At 57.3% G+C, this 18,775-nt stretch overlaps 1 protein-coding gene across 1 annotated transcript in view; it reads right to left on the reverse strand.

The window, feature by feature from the left end:
• Window positions 1-18,321, reverse strand: part of Tmem132d (transmembrane protein 132D) — a 223,887-nt gene extending 205,566 nt beyond the window's left edge. The window contains exons 1-2 of the mRNA XM_042669331.1: window positions 18,297-18,321; window positions 16,969-17,860 (exon numbers count right to left, since the gene is read on the reverse strand). Of these exons, the coding sequence (XP_042525265.1) occupies window positions 16,969-17,860; window positions 18,297-18,321 (917 nt within the window). The remainder of the gene's footprint in view (window positions 1-16,968; window positions 17,861-18,296) is intronic.
• Window positions 18,322-18,775: the final 454 nt, after the last annotated feature.

The following is an 18,775-nucleotide window of genomic DNA, read 5'->3' on the forward strand; positions in this document are numbered from 1 at the left end:
TGATCTGTGAAGACCCAGCGTGAGCACAGAGATGATGGTAACCGCTCAGGCGTCACCAGCAAGGGAAGAATCCCTCGGGGCGAGACGGGCCAGACATGTGCTCCCTTCACTCAGCCTGTTCAGACCAGCTCTTCATCTGGGTAGAAATGCAAACAAGGCTCCTTCTAGAAGGAACCGGCAAAGATTCTCCTTCTCCTTCGCTTTGGTTCTGGGAAAACGTCGGCGCTGTGTCCACGCTAAGAGGAAAGCTAGGTGCCATGAAGAGCAGGTTCTTCCGTGCACGGTGTCACCGCAAAGACCGAGTCCACGCGCAAAGCTGTCTGAGGCTCATTCTCAGGCATGCTGGCCTCCGCCCCTCCTCCCCTGCCATTCCTAGCTGGGCTCCCCGTGAGCCCTGGGCAGCAGCCCTCCAAGCCCAGGTGCAGAGCCCACACCTGTCGGCCGTGCCAGACGCACGTGGCTCTGCCTCGCGGGTTTCTGGGCTGCAGCAGGTTGAACTGGGCCCCCGGATATACGTTTCCAAGCTCCCAAGCACCGTGACTGTGGATGGCTTCCAAAGCGCCATCCGAGAACCAGGGGACACGTCTTCATCGATGAGTCGCGAGGAAGAACCCGTAACCGTCGCCGGGGGGCGCGTAGAGGGGCGGGGGGGAGCACAGACAGAAGCAGCAGCACCCGGCCTGCACCTGGTCTCACAGACCCCTCCCCTTGGCAGAACGGACTTCCCCCAGAAGCTACGCTCTTTTGTAAGAAGTGGCAGGAACCACAACCACATCAGTCAACTCGGTGACAAGGCCTGGAGTCGGTCCCCGAAAACCAGCACGGGGCTGCTCTGTCTCTGCTCTACCCTGCCAGCCACGGGAGGGCAGGGGCCTCGCACCTGCTACCGCGCAGACCTAACAGTAAGGCAGATCTGGCTCGAGACGCAGAGTCCTCCATCCAACCACCTTCCCACGCCCTGTGGATTTTCCCTCGGCCCTGTCTGAAGGAGCTCCCGCCCCAGCTCCAGAGCACCACCACCACAGATGTGTAGATCTGCCTTCTAGCTCTGACGCCGGCGCTGTCCTGGATCCTGGCTTCCGTGAACGGCCACGCCGATGGCTCCATTTCCCATCCCAATTCTGGGGTTTCTCCTCTCCTTCCCTCACTTCCTCCTCCTCGACTTGAAACTCAAAATAGCCCTGCTTCCTTTGCGAGAAGTCTGCCGGCTCCCCTCCCCGGGGAGGGGAGTTCTGTAGGCATCTGAGGACGCTGTCCGGACCCCGGAGCAGGAGGGCACCAGGCTGGGTGCTCCCGAGCTCATGAAGGTGGTGGGTAACTCAGTACCTCCATTCACAAACAGGTAAGTAATTGACGATGTCCACAGGAAACACAAAAACAAGCTATCAGAAGGCAGTTCCGCTGCCCTGTGAGTTGTACGCTTGTTCCCAGGACACATTAGGGAGTAAACAGCACATCATCTCAGGATTTACAGGGCAATTAGGTTAAGTACTGACAAAAGTGCATTAGGCTGACAAGGTGCAAATGAGGCTGCGGTCCAAAGAGTTCCCAGGGGAGCGCACACACCTCGCCCGGGAAGGGCGGTAACCATCAGCGATTCCCAAACCCACCACCTCAGCTGTACCCCGGGGTCCAGTCCAAGCCGGGTGGCTTGAATGTCGGGGTCTCCTTCCTCCCTACCTCCCACCCCCTGCCAGCGAGCCTTTGCCACGGGCCAGAGACTACACAGACCTCCTTGTGGGCACTTTGTCTGCGCTCGGTCGGCTCCTCCCACAGTGGACACATCATGGCCGCAGGAGGAGGGAGACCCGCCCGGCCCGACTGCCTTGAGCCTGCCTCTGCCTCCCCTTAACGCGAGATGAGCCCTGAAAGGCTTCATCCCCAGCTGCCGGAGTGGACGTTACGACGCCATCATAAAATGGTGGCATTGTTAGAAAGGGGGTCAAAGCTTTCGGAGGGTCTGGCTGGCGGGCGTAGGTCAATGGAACCATTCTCTGCTTTTTCCTCTCCTCTTCCTCCTCTTCCTCCTCATCTTCCTCTTCCTCCTCCTCCTCTTCCTCCTCCCCCCTCCCCTTCCTCCTCTTCTTCTCCCCCCACAAGTTGTTGAGCGATGAGGGCCTCATGTGCTCCTACTGACCCAGAACTGTGAGGGCATTGTCTTGTTTCTATTTTTTTTTTTAAATAAAATCTACAGTGATCAAGAACACAGACAAACAAGTTCATAATGAGAGCAGAAAAGTAGCGTTTCACCACCACAGCCGGACGCAATCTGCATGCCAGGCCTGGATTCTGGGGTGCCATTCCCCCGCCCCCGTGTGCCCCCCCGTCCCACCTGCTCCTCTCCCCGCATGCCCCTCCCCCTGTGTGTCCCCCCCCACCTCCCTCCCCCGCAGTCCCGCATGCACCTGCTCCACTCCATGGCTGATCTAACTTGTTCCGTGAAAGTCCAGAAAGGAAATGGGTTTGTCTCACAGGACTTAAGGTCTCTTATAACGACTCAACTCAAGCTCCTTTTGACGCTGCACAGCCTTATGGGTTCTAAGGCACAACTTCAGGTCCGGCGGGACCATTCACACGTGCTCGGCTGGAAGGTGCGAGTCCCTAGGCAGTGCACTTAGAAGCCCGGCGCGAGTCGGAGCCGCAGGGAAGAGACGCGCTCTCCAGGGATGCCGTCCCCCCGTTTCCCCAGGAGCGGGGGGGTGGGGGGGATACAGCAGCCTCAGAGGACTTACTGCCTGATCACGCGTGGAAACACTTAGCCAATTCCCCAACATCGAGCTGATTCACCAGTGTCCTCAGCCTAACACAGTGGTTTGTCCTGGGTTGTCTGCCAGACGCCCCCCTCCCCCCACCACACACACACACACACACACACACTTGATTTTTCAACTTCAGCCAAATTGCCTTCATTTAAACTCAATTAACTTTTGAAGGTACCCCTGACCCCATTTGCGGAGGGGAGCCCTGCGAACGTCCCCAGTACCAATTCCTGTTTTCCGTGTTTTAAGATATAAAGATCATTTGACATTTGCTTTAAAGGTCTCCATCAGCAGTGTTAATGAAACTCATTAAACAACTTTCTCCGGCTCAAACGGCCTCCGCGATCACTTCCTTCTTAATTTAAGCAGCAGCGGGAACGCTTCGAAGGACACTGCTTCACAGTGGGGTAGGAGAGACTCAGTCTGACCAACAGCACCCTCTGCAAAAGCACCCCGAGGTAGACAGCCGCACCCTACGCACAGCCCAGCGTGCCCCCGCCGGCAGGAAGATGCCACCGCTCGGCCGCCCCCCGCCCCCCGCCCCGCCCAGCCGCGACCCGGCCGTCACAGCCCGCCTGCAGAGCTGGGTCCGGAGCGGCCTGTCCATCCAGACCCACAGCCAGGCCCCCGGCAGAGGCCGGCAAGGCCGCACCAGGGCCCCCCCCCCCCCGCAGCTGCACACCCCTGCCAGGCCTGGCTGCCATCCCAGCCCCCCGACTCCCACCAACCCCTGGCTAGCTCTGGCCTTCCAGCAACAAGGCGCTCAGCCACGGTCCTACGGGTCCCTCAGCCTGAGTGCTCATTTTACATTCCCATGTGCTCCCCTCTGCCATGGGAGGGACCCCATCAACACAAGGCCATGGCTCCCCCTCCCTGCTCACGTGCACACACACACGCACACGCACACACACACACGCACGCACACTGTTCTCGGCACTGTCCCTGCCCTCCCATGTGTGCACGCACACACACACACACACATGCACACACACGCACTGTCCTCGGCTCTGTCCCCGCCTGCCCATGTGCGCACACACACACACACATGTACACAGCACACACACACATGCACACACACACGCACACACACGCACACACACACACACACACGCACGCACACTGTTCTCGGCACTGTCCCCGCCCGCCCATGTGTGCACGCACACACACACACACACATGCACACACATGCACACTGTCCTCGGCACTGTCCCCGCCCGTCCATGTGCGCACGCACACACACAGACACGCACACACACGCGCACACACACACGCACACTGTCCTTGGCACTGTCCCCGCCTGCCCATGTGCGCACACACACACACACACATGCACACATGCACACACACACGCACACACACGCACTGTCCTCGGCTCTGTCCCCGTGCCCATGTGCGCACACACACACACACATGTACACAGCACACACACACATGCACACACACACGCACACGCACGCACACACACGCACACACGCGCACTGTCCTTGGCACTGTCCCCGCCTGCCCATGTGCGCACACACACACACACACGCACACACACGCACTATCCCTCGGCTCTGTCCCCGCCCGCCCATGTGCACACACACACACACACACACACACACACACACACACGCACTATCCCTCGGCTCTGTCCCCGCCCGCCCATGTGCGCACACACACACACACGCACACGCACACACACGCACTATCCCTCGGCTCTGTCCCCGCCCGCCCAGGCAGTGTTGGTGTCCTGGTCAGGGACTGTCTCTGTCCACTCTGTCTGCGTCCTCCCCGCTGGCCCACACTGGGCACCTGGCACCATGTCTCCACGTGTTCTCTGCATACCAGCCCGTGCCCTGCTCTCCAGAGCATCTGTGTTGTTCTAAGGTGAGCTAACGCCCGTTGCACGCTGAGAGCATGCACCCGCTCAGGTGCCTTGGAGAGGGTCGGTTCCATCTTGGGAGAGGCACCGTACCGGCCCAGATGGTCCAGGCTCAGTCTGCACCCGTCTCTGCCTGGGTGTGCATGGTGAGCTACCTACAGGATGCCACCCTCTCCCCTTCCTTCCTTCCTTCCCTCCCTCCCTCCCTCCCTCCGTCTCCCTCCCTTCCTTCCCTTCAGTCCCTTCTTCCCTCTTCCTTTCCCGCCTTTCCTGTACCTTCTCTTCTTACCCTCCTCCCTTCTTCCTCCCTTTGTCTACACTATAGTGTGTCCTCTACCTAGCGCCACAGGACTTTGACAAAGATGGCTGCGTTGCTGTCTGAGCTGAACCCTCCGGCGTAGCCCCCTCCTGTGCCGCAACATCTCGCTTCTCAGGAGCGTGTGCTCTGTGAGTCCCTTGACAGGGGCACACGGGGTCCTGTGGAGGTGACACCATGGGACAAAAGGCCGGTGACCTGGAGGGTCTGTATCCAAAGGGGGGCCGGGGACCACCAAACAGATCCCAGCAGGAGACTAAGATCCCGGGGCGCAGCATGAGCTAGAGAGAAGGGAGCCCTGCGTGTCTGCCGTGTGATGCAAAGCACGGACGCGTGCAAACGCCTTCCCTGCTGCGGTGAGCCTCCCTCTCCACCTCTGCTCTGGCCCAGTGCAGAGTTGTTGGATTTTTTTTTTTTTTTTTTTGCTGGTCCTGAGACTTGAATTCAGAGCCTGGACACTGTCTCTGAGCCTCTTTGTCCTCAAGGCTAGCGCTCTACCACTTGAGCCACAGCGCCACTTCAGGCTTTTTGGAGTAGTTGATTCAAGGTAAGAGTCTCACAGACTTTCCTGCCCGGGCTGGCTTTGAACCACCATCCTCAGCTCTCAGCCTCCTGAGTAGCTGGGATGACAGGCGTGAGCTGCCGGCGCCTGGCTCACAGTTTTTCTTTAAGTAAGAAGGAAGCCCTGGGGTCAGATGCCACTTGCCTTCCTCTGGTGGGAAAGTCTGGAACAACTAAGAAGAGTGTGAAGAGCTCAATCATCAAGGTGCGGGGGTGGAAGGGGGGATTAAGAAAACAGACAGGGGGGCTGGGAAGGTGGCTCAGTGGTAGAGCGCTTGCCTTGCATGCTCAAGGCCCTGGGTTCGATTCCTCAGCACCACATAAGCAAAAAGAAAAAAGCCAGAAGTGGCGCTGTGGCTCAAGTGGTAGAGCACTAGCCTTGAGCTGAAGAGCTGAGGGACAGCGCCCAGAGTTCAGGCCCCACGACCAGACCAAAAAAAAAAAAAAAAAAAAGAAAACAGACAGGGGGGAAATACATAGGAGGAGCTCTGAAGAGCTCACAGGGGCAGGGGCCAGGGAGGCAGGGGCCAGGGGATCAGGGGTCAGGGGCCAGGGAGTCAGAGGTCAGGGGCCAGGGGTTCAGGGGCCGGGGGTCAGTGGGCAGGAGATAGAGGCCAGGGGCCAGGAGGCAGTAGCAAGCAGAGCTCAGCAAGGCCAGTACAGACAGGGATCCAGGGAGAAGCAGCCACGGCTGACCACTGTCAGTCAAAGAGGGAGAGGAAGCACAGGGTGCTGCCAACCTCGGCCTTGGGCCTCTTGCTAACACACCCATCAGCTGAGATCCCTAGAAAGGAGAGTGCAGGGCCCCTCACGGCAGGCCACCCCCGGGCCGAGGGAGCAGTGGGGCGCACACTATTGCTCACTCTTCCTTGGGGGCAGCCACACTTTCCCACTGGCCGCTAGACCCTGGCTTCATCCAGACACTCCTCAGCCTTTCTCCCCAGGACCGTCGGCTACGGCACTAGCGCACAACATGGTTTAAAGTTTTGAGAAAAAGACAGAAAGTCTCAAATCAAGCACTGTCCTTTTAGCCAACTTTCCCTCTTTATGAAGTATTGCTCCGTCTCTGTCCACCCTTGATACCTATACCCCAAATGGCTTGTTTCTGTCACTCGATTCCTGAAGGAAGATACAAACGATATCACAAAAGCTCGGCGAGCCAGAGTCCGATCTCCAAGACCCACAGTACACTGGGAGCTCTGAGCTTGCTCCGGACATGAGGCATGCATCCTGCAGCAGTACGCACCCCAGCCCTGGTGTCTGCTGGACGCGAGAGCCCCAGCCTGACCCGCAAAGCAATTACCGTCTCTCCAACAGCCATTGTGGATGAAGTCCATGGCGTCTGAGAAGTAGCAGTCGGACAGGAGATGTTTCCAAGAAATCCCAGCACACAACCCTTACAGTGTTTAAAGCTAGGATTGATTACCCCCGGCACAATTAGTTCCCTTTCCGCCCACAGAGTTCTTATCCCCTCAACTTGTACACTCGCATTTAAATACACCCACTCAGAAGAGGTATGTGAAGCCTCAATCTGGGGTGTTTAGAGTTGATTATTGTTGTTGAAAAAATTCCATACATAATCCTATCTAATGTGAAACAATTTAACTTGAACACCCCTCTTCCCGTTAAGCAGAAGAGGATGCACACTTATCAATTCACACTTGTTTCCTCTTTGTGTCTCCTGGAGAATGAGCTCCTAATGGGATTTTAATCAGTGTTCAGCCAAAAACAATAAAAGCTCCATGGTCTATTAATTGTCAAAACATCAGTTAAATAAAGCCAAAGAGGCTGCTCCACTGCACATTTTCAGAGACTGATTGGTCCAGGGCTCTGTGCATCTGATACCAGAGGATCTGTGATGGAGATCTGGTCCAGGGCTCTGTGCATCTGATACCAGAGGATCTGTGGTGGAGATCTGGTCTAGGGTTTCTGATCCTCACAGAGGGTCTGTGGATGGAGATCTGGTCCAGGGCCTGTGATCTTCACAGAGGATCTGTGGATGGAGATCTGGTCCAGGTCTCTGTGATCCTCACAGAGGATCTGTGATGGAGATCTGGTCCAGGTCTCTGTGATCCTCACAGAGGATCTGTGATGGAGATCTGGTCCAGGGCTCTGTGATCCTCACAGAGGATCTGTGGATGGAGATCTGGTGCATTTTTCAGGAAGGAGAGTTGGGCTGCAGCACTCCTCACACTTGTCTCGGTGCTAGATGGTCCAACTTGCCTGTCTGAGGGGCACCATGGAGATTAGTAATGCATACTACCGAGTGCCTGCGAAGGCCACTTCCAGACACGACTAGATTCAGAAGGCTCTGACCCGACGCGTGGTCATGCCATGGATGGATTCACAATGTGGACAGACACCTGGAGGAGGGAAGGCCATTTGCGTGGGGGGCGGAAGCTGGGGCAGGCCTTTGAAGGGCCTCTCTGGGCCCTGGCCCTTCCTGCTGCTGTCTTTGCCTCCATGATGCTTCTGCCTGGCCACCGGGAGCCATGGAGACAGCCCGCCCTGCACAGAGACGTCTGGAGCCATCCCCCAAAGGAATCTATCTGTTCCTTCAGTCATCCCAGCCGGATGTCGCAAAGGGGATCACGCACACCCCGGGGGATGGAATCGAGGAAGGTGCCGACTGTCCCAGAACTAAGGAGTAATGCTGGAACCAGGTGTTAGATTGCTCTGGGAGAAAGCGTCCGCGTTCCGCAGGCTCGTGTGCATCTGTGTGCCACTCACGGGGATTGGCTAACTCCCTGCAGGAGCCACCTCTGCGGCGGAGGGCGCTCTACAAGCTCACGACTCTCAGCTTTTTCACAGCACTTTGAGACAACGTCCGCTCTTACACTGAGGCTCACGGAACTGGGCACGCGGCACACACACTGAGGCTCACGGAACTGGGCACGCGGCACACACACTGAGGCTCACGGAACTGGGCACGCGGCACACACAGTGAGGCTCACGGAACTGGGCACGCGGCACACACAGTGAGGCTCACGGAACTGGGCACGCGGCACACACACTGAGGCTCACGGAACTGGGCACGCGGCACACACAGTGAGGCTCACGGAACTGGGCACGCGGCACACACAGTGAGGCTCACGGAACTGGGCACGCGGCACACACACTGAGGCTCACGGAACTGGGCACGCGGCACACACAGTGAGGCTCACGGAACTGGGCACGCGGCACACACACTGAGGCTCACGGAACTGGGCACGCGGCACACACAGTGAGGCTCACGGAACTGGGCACGCGGCACACACACTGAGGCTCACGGAACTGGGCACGCGGCACACACAGTGAGGCTCACGGAACTGGGCACGCGGCACACACAGTGAGGCTCACGGAACTGGGCACGCGGCACACACAGTGAGACCTGAGCGGGTTGTGAGGACAGCAGCGGCAGCGCTCCCCACGGCAGATCCGAAGCCGGCGGCCCGATTGCTCGCCTCAGACGCAGAAGACGGCAGAGCGGGGAAAGATGGGGGAAGCGGCGCAGAGGCCGGTATGTCGGAGTCACTGCGCCCGGGGCCCGGCCGCCTCTGGGGATGACAAGCCGGCACAAGAGGTCAGACCTGCAGAATGAAGGGACCCCCACCCCCCGCACCCCAGCGGGATGCTCCACACCCCAGAAGCCAAGTCCCTCACCCTCTTCTATCAGAAAACCCCTCTCATTTCACACACAGTAGACGTGGTATCCCCCCCCCCCACGTCCGTCCTCCTCCACCCCAGAGGCCTCCTCTGTACCCACGTGCCCTTGCTCTCCTTCACTTCTACTCCTTAGGTCCAGCTTCCACTTAAGAGAGAAAACGCGTGACAAATGTTGGCCTTTCTGAGTCTAGCTTGTTTTGGTCAACATGAAAATCTTCCAGCGCTACCCGTTTTCCTGCAAATGGCATGATTTCATTCTTTATGGCTGAATATGCACCATTATGTGTGTGCGCCGCACTTTCTCTGTGCATCTGTCCACGGATGGGCGTCTGGGGGCTCTCCCGCGTGGCTATTGTGACCCGTGGGCCTGTCGCCGTGGGTGTGCAGTGACTCACACTCTTTCTTTGGGAAACGTGGATCAGAAAGGAATTGATTGTGCGATTTACATTGTGCATAAACTACGTACCTGAGGGCCGAGGGGCCTGGGGGAGGCGGGAGGGCCTGGCGCCAGCGAGCCCTCAGCTACTGGTGCTGAGACATCTCAACAAGGAGGAGGCGACACCGGCACCTCTCCCCCGTGGAGCACCTGCCGGGCGCTGGTCTTGTTCTAGCCTTGGAGGATTCACGGTAGATGCGAGGCCTGCGATCTAACCAGGGAAGCACATGCCGGACACACAGGAGACGCAGGATGAATGAGGCAACCGCAGAACAGAGGTTCTCAGAGACAGACCGGCACGAGGCTGCCGCGGGTCTGTCCGCCACCTCCCGCTGGCCACGCGTGAAGTCCAAGCTCCTCTCCATGAGAGCTCCGGGAAGCCACCGCCCCCGCCTGCCTTCTCCACCCTGCCTCCCTCTCTCCTTTCCTGACTCCTGCCTTCCCAATTTTCCTCTCCCCTTCTGTCCGTCTGTCTGTGTCACTGTCTGTGCGCTCTGTCCGCTCCCTTCCCCTCTCTCTCTCCAGTTCTCTATGCCTGTCCGGGTCACACCACGCTTGCCGTCTCCCCTGCCCACAGGGACGCATCTGCTTCTCTTTGGGTCCCACAGCGGGGCAAGATGGAGCTCGGCCCAACAACACTCCCCCCCCCCCCCCGCAACGCATTAGTGATTTTCTCCCAAAATGCTAATTTGAACACAGGTGTCATCTTTCCCAGGAAGCGGCCATCAAGCGTCAGCTCCCTGCTGTGCGGGACAAAGCGAGCCCTGCGGACTTCTTCCCGCTGGCCTGTCTGACTTTGCCTCTCCAAGCATCACAATGCTTACGCATGACAGACCCCTCGACCCCCACCCCGCTTTGGGCACATTCACAGCCCAATGGGATCGCATCTCCAGTTCTTACAGAGAACCTTTTCTCTATTCGTATTCTGGAAGCAATGTAATTCCACGCTCTAACTTTGGTCCAAATGAGGTCAACACGGAAAGCGTGTGGGGAACGCTGAGCCAACAGCGCGGCGGACGGGAAACTTGATAGACCTTAAGGATGTGCCGCTGGGGCGCAGGCAGCCTCCTGAGCAGAGTGGATGAGCGAACGGGGGCCGCGCGGGTCATATTCGCCCTCTGCATGAATGACCTTGAAGCCAGGCGACTGGCCACTCGCACCTGCGCTGTCTCCAAGAGGACTCCCTTAACCAGCTCTGTGGGACTTTACGTGCCTCTGAGCAACAGCTCGCACGCCTGGCAGAAGGATGATGAATGGCGGGAGGACCCCGCAAACGAACGGGCCCTGTGCTGTCGGGGTGCACCACGCGCACCATCCATCTCCCGCGCCGGCCTGCGCCCGGCAGCCTTCTCTCGTATTGCTCCATTTTCTTATCGCCAAAGAACCTCTCGCCTACGCTGCACAGGGAGAAGCGACCACGGGGACTCTGGAAGCCCTGCCCCCAACTTAAGAACAGTCAGCCCCAAGTGTCTCCACCAGCGACTTCTGAGAACCGGATGCCACACACGTGGACAGAAAGATATTGAAAACACAGAAGCACTCTCTCTCTCTCTTTCTCCCCCCTTCCCCCCACCCAGAGCATCAGCATCTTCAGAAAACAAGGAGTTCCAACAGTAGCTACTCTCTTACACGGGCTCAATAGCGGGTACAGCGCCTAGTAGGTGCTTAAAAATCCCCCAGGGCGATGCCACTTTTTGAAGGCTCCAAATCTACGCCACTCATCTGCAGAGCTGAAATTCCACCCAGATCCTGAAACTGATCCTGATGCTTTTTCGCTCTCTCTCCTTGGACTCCACTAAACTACCCTTGTGATCAATCATTTCCTGTCGAAATTAAAATGTCAGAGACAAGGAAAAGAAAAGCCTGGCATGTCTGAGTTTGAATACGTTATTTAAAATTTTATGTGAAAGCATTTTGTGCATTGTGGGAAAGAGCAGTATCACTCTGCCTTCTTAGAATTCTCTGAGCTCACACATTAGAGTCAATGAGAGGATTTGCCTACTTTAAAATCTGCTTTATAGTTTATTAGTGCCTAAGAGATTGTAAAAAATAAACAATTTTAAGTCACTAATTTCTGCTTTGCAATTTTCTTATGTATGAAACTTTGGCTGCTTTGGTGAGCTAAAGCCAAATTGTGTAAGGGATGTTTCCTTCTGGGCTTTGCATACCATTTCCTTCTTACAGGGTTTAAATTCCAAACAAACTCTACAACTGAGACTCCTCAAAGGATCCACCCTTGCAGAGGGATGAGTACATGCACGCGCACGCACGCACACACTACACACACGCACACACATGCACACACACACTTATAAGCAACGCCTCCAAAGCTGGGTCAAACTGGGGCAGCCCCTGCTCCTCACGTCCAGCCGCCCAGGGCCTCCACCACCCTGTCCACCTTTAAGATGGCCTGAAGACCTATTCCTCAGGGAACATCGCACAGTCCTCGCTTTTCCCCTCTGTCTCCTCTTCTTCCCTCCCTCTTGGTTTTCCCCATCCTTCCTTCTTTCCCGCTCCGGCCCCCACTTCCCTCCTTCCACCTGTTCTCCACCGGCTCCGGCCCCCTCTCCCTGGTGAGCTCTCTTTTTCAGAAGACAGCTCGCAGTTGCCTGCTCTGTTCCATGTGGTCCTTGCGTGAGCCCTGAGAATCACAGCGCGACGCTCTTCTGGGGAAAGCCTCACGGAGATGCCAGTGGAGATGTGGTGCGGCGTTCCTCCTCACAACCGGCAGGGCCGTGTAATCTCCCGGCCGGGGACCCTGCTCTGCCCGACACCTTCCACACCCAGCCTCCCAGCCCCCGGGGCCTCTGGTCCTCTCTCGGGTGCCCCTCCACCCTTCCCTCCCGCCAGCCAGCAGAGCCCTCAGGACAGACCACCCTGTTTGGCACAGCCCAGTGTCTCCAGGGACAATAGTTGAACTATGTAAGGCTCTAGGTGGATGCTGAATGAATGAATGAGCCAGGGAAGGAATGACTGAGTGAATGGAGAAACAGATGAACCAGTAAGAGAATGGATGGCAAGTGAGGAAATGAGTGAATGGGGGAAGCAATTCGTGCAGGTGTGCCTTCACCGCCGCCTGCTCCCTGTGCCAGAACGGCGGAGGCCGAGCCTGGTGCTGCTGCCCCTACCTCCAGAGGAGCGCCCCAGCCTCGGCTCAAAGACACTCTCCCCGGTACAATGAAACGAGTCTGCGGCCTGCGTCTTAAGGAAGCATTATTCTACTTTCAGATTTTAACAGTGCAAATGTCTCATTGCAGCTCATTTTGTGGCTTACTGAGCTGTGTTATATCATGAACATTTTCCAAGTGCAAACCGAACATGTCTCCAGGACACTATTATAGCTCCATCCCATCTGAAACCAAGCGGAAAATCCAGCTGTGGCGGTGCAGGATCGCGGCCCTGCCTGCAGGGACGGGAGCTCCAGCCAGGAGGGCTGTGCTGCTACCACACAGGCGCTCAGTCCTGAATTGGGCAGCTCAGATCGAAGGGATGTCTGCAGGCTAAAGAGGATGCTCCTCGGAGGCCGCTCTCCCTTGCCTGCTTCAGGCTCCTCTTGTCATGCAGATTCTGGCTCACGGCCTGTGAGTAACAAACACACTCTCAGGATGTCCAGAGCTGAGTGTACTCTCTTGGAGATGCCAGTCAAGATACCCGTGACAGGTCACCAACGCTGCACCCAGGGGACCTGGGACAGCTCAGCTCACGCCTGTGTTAACACCGGATCTGACTACCATGAATAATTCATCAGACAACGGGGAGATTCAGCAGGGAGTGTTTTCTGGGAGGGACATTTTCACGCAAATGTAACAAACGAGAAACTATAGAATGAGAATCAGATTGGATAACGCTCCCAGCCTGGTGGTGGATGCATTTCACAAGGTGTCTCTGAGGACTCCAGGGGGAGGGGTGTGAACAGCGCCCCAACAGACCGGGAAGTTCAACATGGCCTGGCCATGTTCTCAGATGAAGGAATTACGACACAGAGAGACCATGAAGCTTGCCTGGAGTTCCCCCAAGGCTTGGGGTCGGGGCTGGCTCTCGGATCCCTGGCTTCGTTCTCCAGGAGCCTCTGCTCAGAACAGGCCAGCTCTGGGTTCTGACCGCAGGATAGCGGCCTCATCCCCCGGCCAGCGTCCCGGAGCCCCTGCATTGCCCTGGTTCCATCCTCGGCCCTAGAACAGGGCCAGGCTGCGAGCCAGGAGCCCATCCAGAGCCAGGTAGGTGCTCTGGTTAGGAAGGAAGGGTGGGAGGGGGAAGGAGGGAGGGGGAGGTGAAAGGGAAGGGAGGCCTGAGGTCCACTCAGGTCACAATCCTTTCAGCAGAAATGGACCTTCAGGCAATAACTACCCTCACATGTTGGCAAACCCAAGGTTTACGGGTTCAAGACTCGTATGCAATGCGCCTTAGGAGCGTCGATGAGCAGCAAGCCTGTGGGGCTCAGGAGCCCGGCCCCAGCCTCTCTCCCACGCTGATGGAAAGCCTCACACCCGGCAACCTCCCAGTCAGAACCAGAAGCCAGCGCCGCTGCTCCCGGGGATTTCTGGTGACGGTAGAAATCCAGTTTTTCATCTTCTGTTTCTGCTTTGTGTCAGTATTGGGGTCTGAACTCGGGACCAGGAGCTGTTGATTGGCTATTTCTACTTGTGCCTGGCTCTCTACTGATTGGGCCACACCTGAGCTTCCAGGCTTTGCTGGCTAATTAAGGATAAGAATCTCTTGGTTTTTGTCTGCCCAGTTTGCTCGGAACCACAATTCTCAGATCTCAGCCTCCGGAACAGGGTTACAGGGGCAAGCCACCCGCTCTATTTTAAGGGTAGATTTAAAAGATATCTGCAATAAGGGAAACGTAAAGACGGGGTGCCAGCTCTTGGCGGGTGCCAGCCTGCAATGGTGCCAGCCCGGGACTCTGGCTCAGCCACACAGCTAAACCTGTCAGGATACACGGCTGGCAATTTCCACCCTCAGATCAGCACCTGGATGACACTCTCCCAGAACGCCCACCTGCTCACTCACTGCCCGGCCCCAGGCCCACCTCCACGCAAAATGATGCCCCCCGCGGCCTCCACACACAGCCCGAGAGGCCCTCACTGAATGGATGTGTGACTCGCTGGGCCTGGCCGTCAACCAGGAAACAAAGCTGCGAAGCTGCCCTCCGGCCACCAGCGGCCCACTTCCGCCGTTGGAATGTGTGCTGAAGGTCACTGTTTTGGAAGATGGCCTTCCTGGCTGCATTAATGGGAAATGTGACGGCCCATTTGCCTTCTCTCATTTTAAAAGCACTTGGCAACCAGTCATGGATGGCCACCGTCTGCAGGAAAACAGCTGTGGCCAGAAAAAAAAGGGAAACCTGCGGAAGGGTCACCTTAAGCTTAGCCACCGCGCGTCAGCACGGCCACGGGTGGATGCGATCTCCCGCGAGCGTGCTCTGAGGTAGCAGCATTGCGTCTGAAGCAGAGGTGCCCTCACTACTCATTTTGAGGGTGACCAGGGCTGGGTCAGGCTGCCCAGAGCACAGCGCTGGGCACTGGACCCCAGAAAGGGGCATATCGGGCCATTTCCACCAGTGAGCGGGAAAGATGGTCACGGATATCAAACGCAAGCGCTGCATAGAGATATGCAGCAATACACAGAGAACGCAGTCTCAGTAGTGATGCGTCTACAGATGGAGGCCAGGGATGTCTGAGGAGCTGACAGTCACGGACCAAGCACAGACTGGATGCAGGAGACGGGCCCAGCCCTTTAGGAAGAGGAAACCGCACCAGAAACGTAGGCACCCACCCCTCCCCACGCTGGCTAGAAGAAAAACAGCGACCCACGCGTAACTTGTCCTGGAAGTGCAAAGAACCTCAGGAAGCCTATGGAAACAAGCATCTCAGAATTCCCTTTTCCTTTCTGCACAAAACTTCCACAAGTCTCTGTGTTCTAAGGCAGTTTATTTCTTGTCATCACTACGCAGTCCAGTTTAGTTCCAGTCCCCTGAATATCTTCCCTGGCTGGGAAAAAGCCTTTGCGTGCCGTAACTGTCTGTTCCGCAGCCAGCCCTGCGTATGATCAGAGCTGGGAGGAGGCGGGCGCAGCTACAGACATGCGGCCACCGCCGGGGAGGGGGAGGAGAGCCTCCGGCCTGCCAGGCTGCAGCCGGGCCTGGCTGACGGCACCCCCGCTGCAGCCTCGCGCCTGGGCTTTCTCCTTCTTCCTTAATACACGACCGACCATAGAGTCCATGCTGCCTTCAAGCAGACCCTAAGGAGCGATCTGATGGACTCAACACCTCAGCCAGCTCCGGGCCGAGGCACACCTGAGCCTGTCCCTGCAACGCTCCCTCCAGGGGCCATCTGTGAAGACCCAAGAAAACGATGGCAAGAAAGAGAGACGTGGTCCAGAGTGGCCAGCAAAGATTTCACTTCCCAGGCTTCCCAGGGTCTCTCAGCCTTCCCTTCTCATACAGATGAAACCCGAGGGAGGAAATGGTGACTCTCCAATCAGTAAAAGTCCCAAATTTGAGAGTGAAAAGTCACAAGCTGAGTCACTAATCTGGGTACTCTATCCAAACGGAGGAGAAGGGAGGAGGGAGGCCAGGTCTGCACATCTCCCGCGTGACTACCCCCGCCCGCACATGGTCGCATGCACACGCGTGCACACACATGGTCGCATGCACATGCGTGCACACACACGCTCTCAAAGCCTCATAACCACTTGTCAGGATCATCAAAGTACACAGTTTCCTGCGCCCGGAGCAAGGAGCAGGTTCTCCAATCTGTAGCAGTGTCAGGACACGCTCCACCAACCCACGATGCTCACATTCAGTAGTGGTTCTAAGCAAACTTAGCTCTGTCTAAAATGACACGCCACTATGTAATAAAAATGTGATCAGCTCTGCCCGTGCCGTGTGTGCCAAACAGACATACAGAAAGCATCTCTGGAAGCATGCAACGCTCATTTTAAATGGTTCCCCTTCACCGAGTCCTTACATAAGACACCCCAGAACCTCTACCGTGTCCCTCACTCATTATGCTCTTTTCTTTTTTGAACACCCAGTTCTATTTCCAGGGAGAAGCAAGATGATAACGTTGAGGTTGGTACCACATTATACACAGAACCCGCGTGTTGGGAATAGAAGTTGCGTTGGCAGAAACATATTCTCGGCTCTGGCTGGCAAGGGCTGCCGTCTCGTTTGCAGACGCGGGCATTCCTGACCCGGCTGCTAAGCCCACACCGGCCCGCTCGGTGCAGGCTACCAAAAAGAACATGTCCACCACCGCCCCCTACACCCTGGCAAGCAACTTCACTCCGGGCCAGCACAGCAGAGATGAAGGGCTGGCCCAGCTCCTGCAGCCGGCAGGCCGCCTCCGCCGGCCAGCCACAGCAAGACCAGGAGACGGCTTACCTGAGGGTGAAGCGGTCCTCCGTGCAGTTTCTGGAGATGGAGACGGGGAAGGTCAGCACAGCTCCCGGCCTCGCGGCCCCGGGGGTGTAGCGGATGGCCACGTTGCTGTCCAGCCACAGCTCACTCTGGGCTGGGCGGCCGGGGCTCTGGTAAAGGAAGACGCTGCCGATCCTGTGCAGGGGAGGGGCCGACTCGTCCACGTCGCTGTGGCCCATGCGGAGCCCGCCGCCCGTCCTCGGGGCGGCCCCGGTGCAGTCCCCGCGCCCCTCCCCAGCCTGCACCGCGTAGTAGAGCTCCACGCGGGCCCCGTCCTGCGGCTCCACGGGCCGCCTGCGCCCGGCCGCCACCGGCGGGATGCTGAACCAGCCCGGCGGCAGCTCCAGCTGGGCCACACACAGCCCCAGCGCACCCTGCAGCCGGCAGCCGCCCCGCACCTCCCGCGTCTCCCGGAAGGCAAAGATGCGCAGGCAGGGCAGCGGCTCCTCGGAGGCCCGGCCGTCCGTCCAGGCCCGGCCCGCCACGTGGAAGAGGACCTGCACGAGGGGCCGGGCCGAGTAGATCTTCTCCTGCAGTGCGTGCACCCGCAGCTTCCAGTTGAGAGGAAAGGCATTGGCGAGTCTGAAGGGGCTGGCCAGCAGCAGGAGGTCGGGAGGCAGCCCCTGCTCCACGGAGAAGGGCCCGTAGCTGGCGTTGAGGAGCGGCAGGCTCCCGGACTTGTAGATAAGGAAGGACTCCACGCGGGACTGCAGGCTGGAGTTGCGCATCACGTCCTGGTTGGCCTCCTTCAGGAAGAAGGAGACGTCGGTGCGGTGGATGCGGTAGGTCACCGGCAGGTAGGTGGGCAGCAGGGAGAACCGCTGGATGCTCTCCAGGATGCCTCGGCTCTCAGCCACTGTGGGGAGGAACGGAGGCCGGGGTTAGTAATGCCCGGGCCTGACCCAGAGAGCGGACAGCCAAGCATCTGCCCCTAACCCGCGGCCCTGGGTTTGCGCCCAGGATGCAAACCTTCACGCAACACCTCCTATCTGCATGAAGCCATTTGATGGGACATCCAAGTGGCAGGTATCTGTCTACAGAAGGTACACGTATCATATAGTGTATATGGGCCGTGTGCATATTGCATATCTGCATATATATTATGTGTAGGACATCAGGCATGCGTGCATATGTATTCTTTGCGGGAGAGGGTAGGCACCCGGCTGGCACCATTATCTGGCAGGCTGGAGCAGGAGAGAGGGAGTCCCCGGTGCCACTGAGGAAGAACCTACACACTCAGGGTGCCCAGAGCTCAGTGCGAGGCTGCAGACACTGCCTCGGTTTCCCCTAACGCCACTCCACGTCCACTAAAGACATGTTGCCTTTGAATGCATCTAGAACACGTGCTTTATTGCTTGAAATGAGCACCTCTGCTTCTACTTTGCTTTGGGGGAGGAAGATATTCACAAACAAAGAGAAACACTCGGGATCACATAAGGAAAAGTACATTGTTGTCAATAAACCAAAAAATATTGTTTTCTATTTTCTTTCCTGAACATATCCCCCCCCTCCCGGGTCAGAGTGGGAGAATCAACATGTTATTTTCACAGTTTGCCTTATACTCTATGAGAAAAACACAGGCAGGGAAATTACATAACCTAAAGAAAGAAGCACGTTATTGAGTTTTTCAAATGGAAGTTGTGCTGCAGCAGAGCTGCCTTTGTAGGCCAAGCAACTGCAGCCAGTGTCCATCCTGTCCACCCGGGTCTCCAGCCCACACGGTCACGTCCAGTGTCCATCCTGTCCACCTGGGTCTCCAGCCCAAGTGGAC

Source organism: Dipodomys spectabilis, unplaced genomic scaffold (genome assembly GCF_019054845.1).
Source record: "Dipodomys spectabilis isolate Male_0828 unplaced genomic scaffold, ASM1905484v1 ptg000494l, whole genome shotgun sequence".
Taxonomy (NCBI): Eukaryota; Metazoa; Chordata; class Mammalia; order Rodentia; family Heteromyidae; genus Dipodomys; species Dipodomys spectabilis.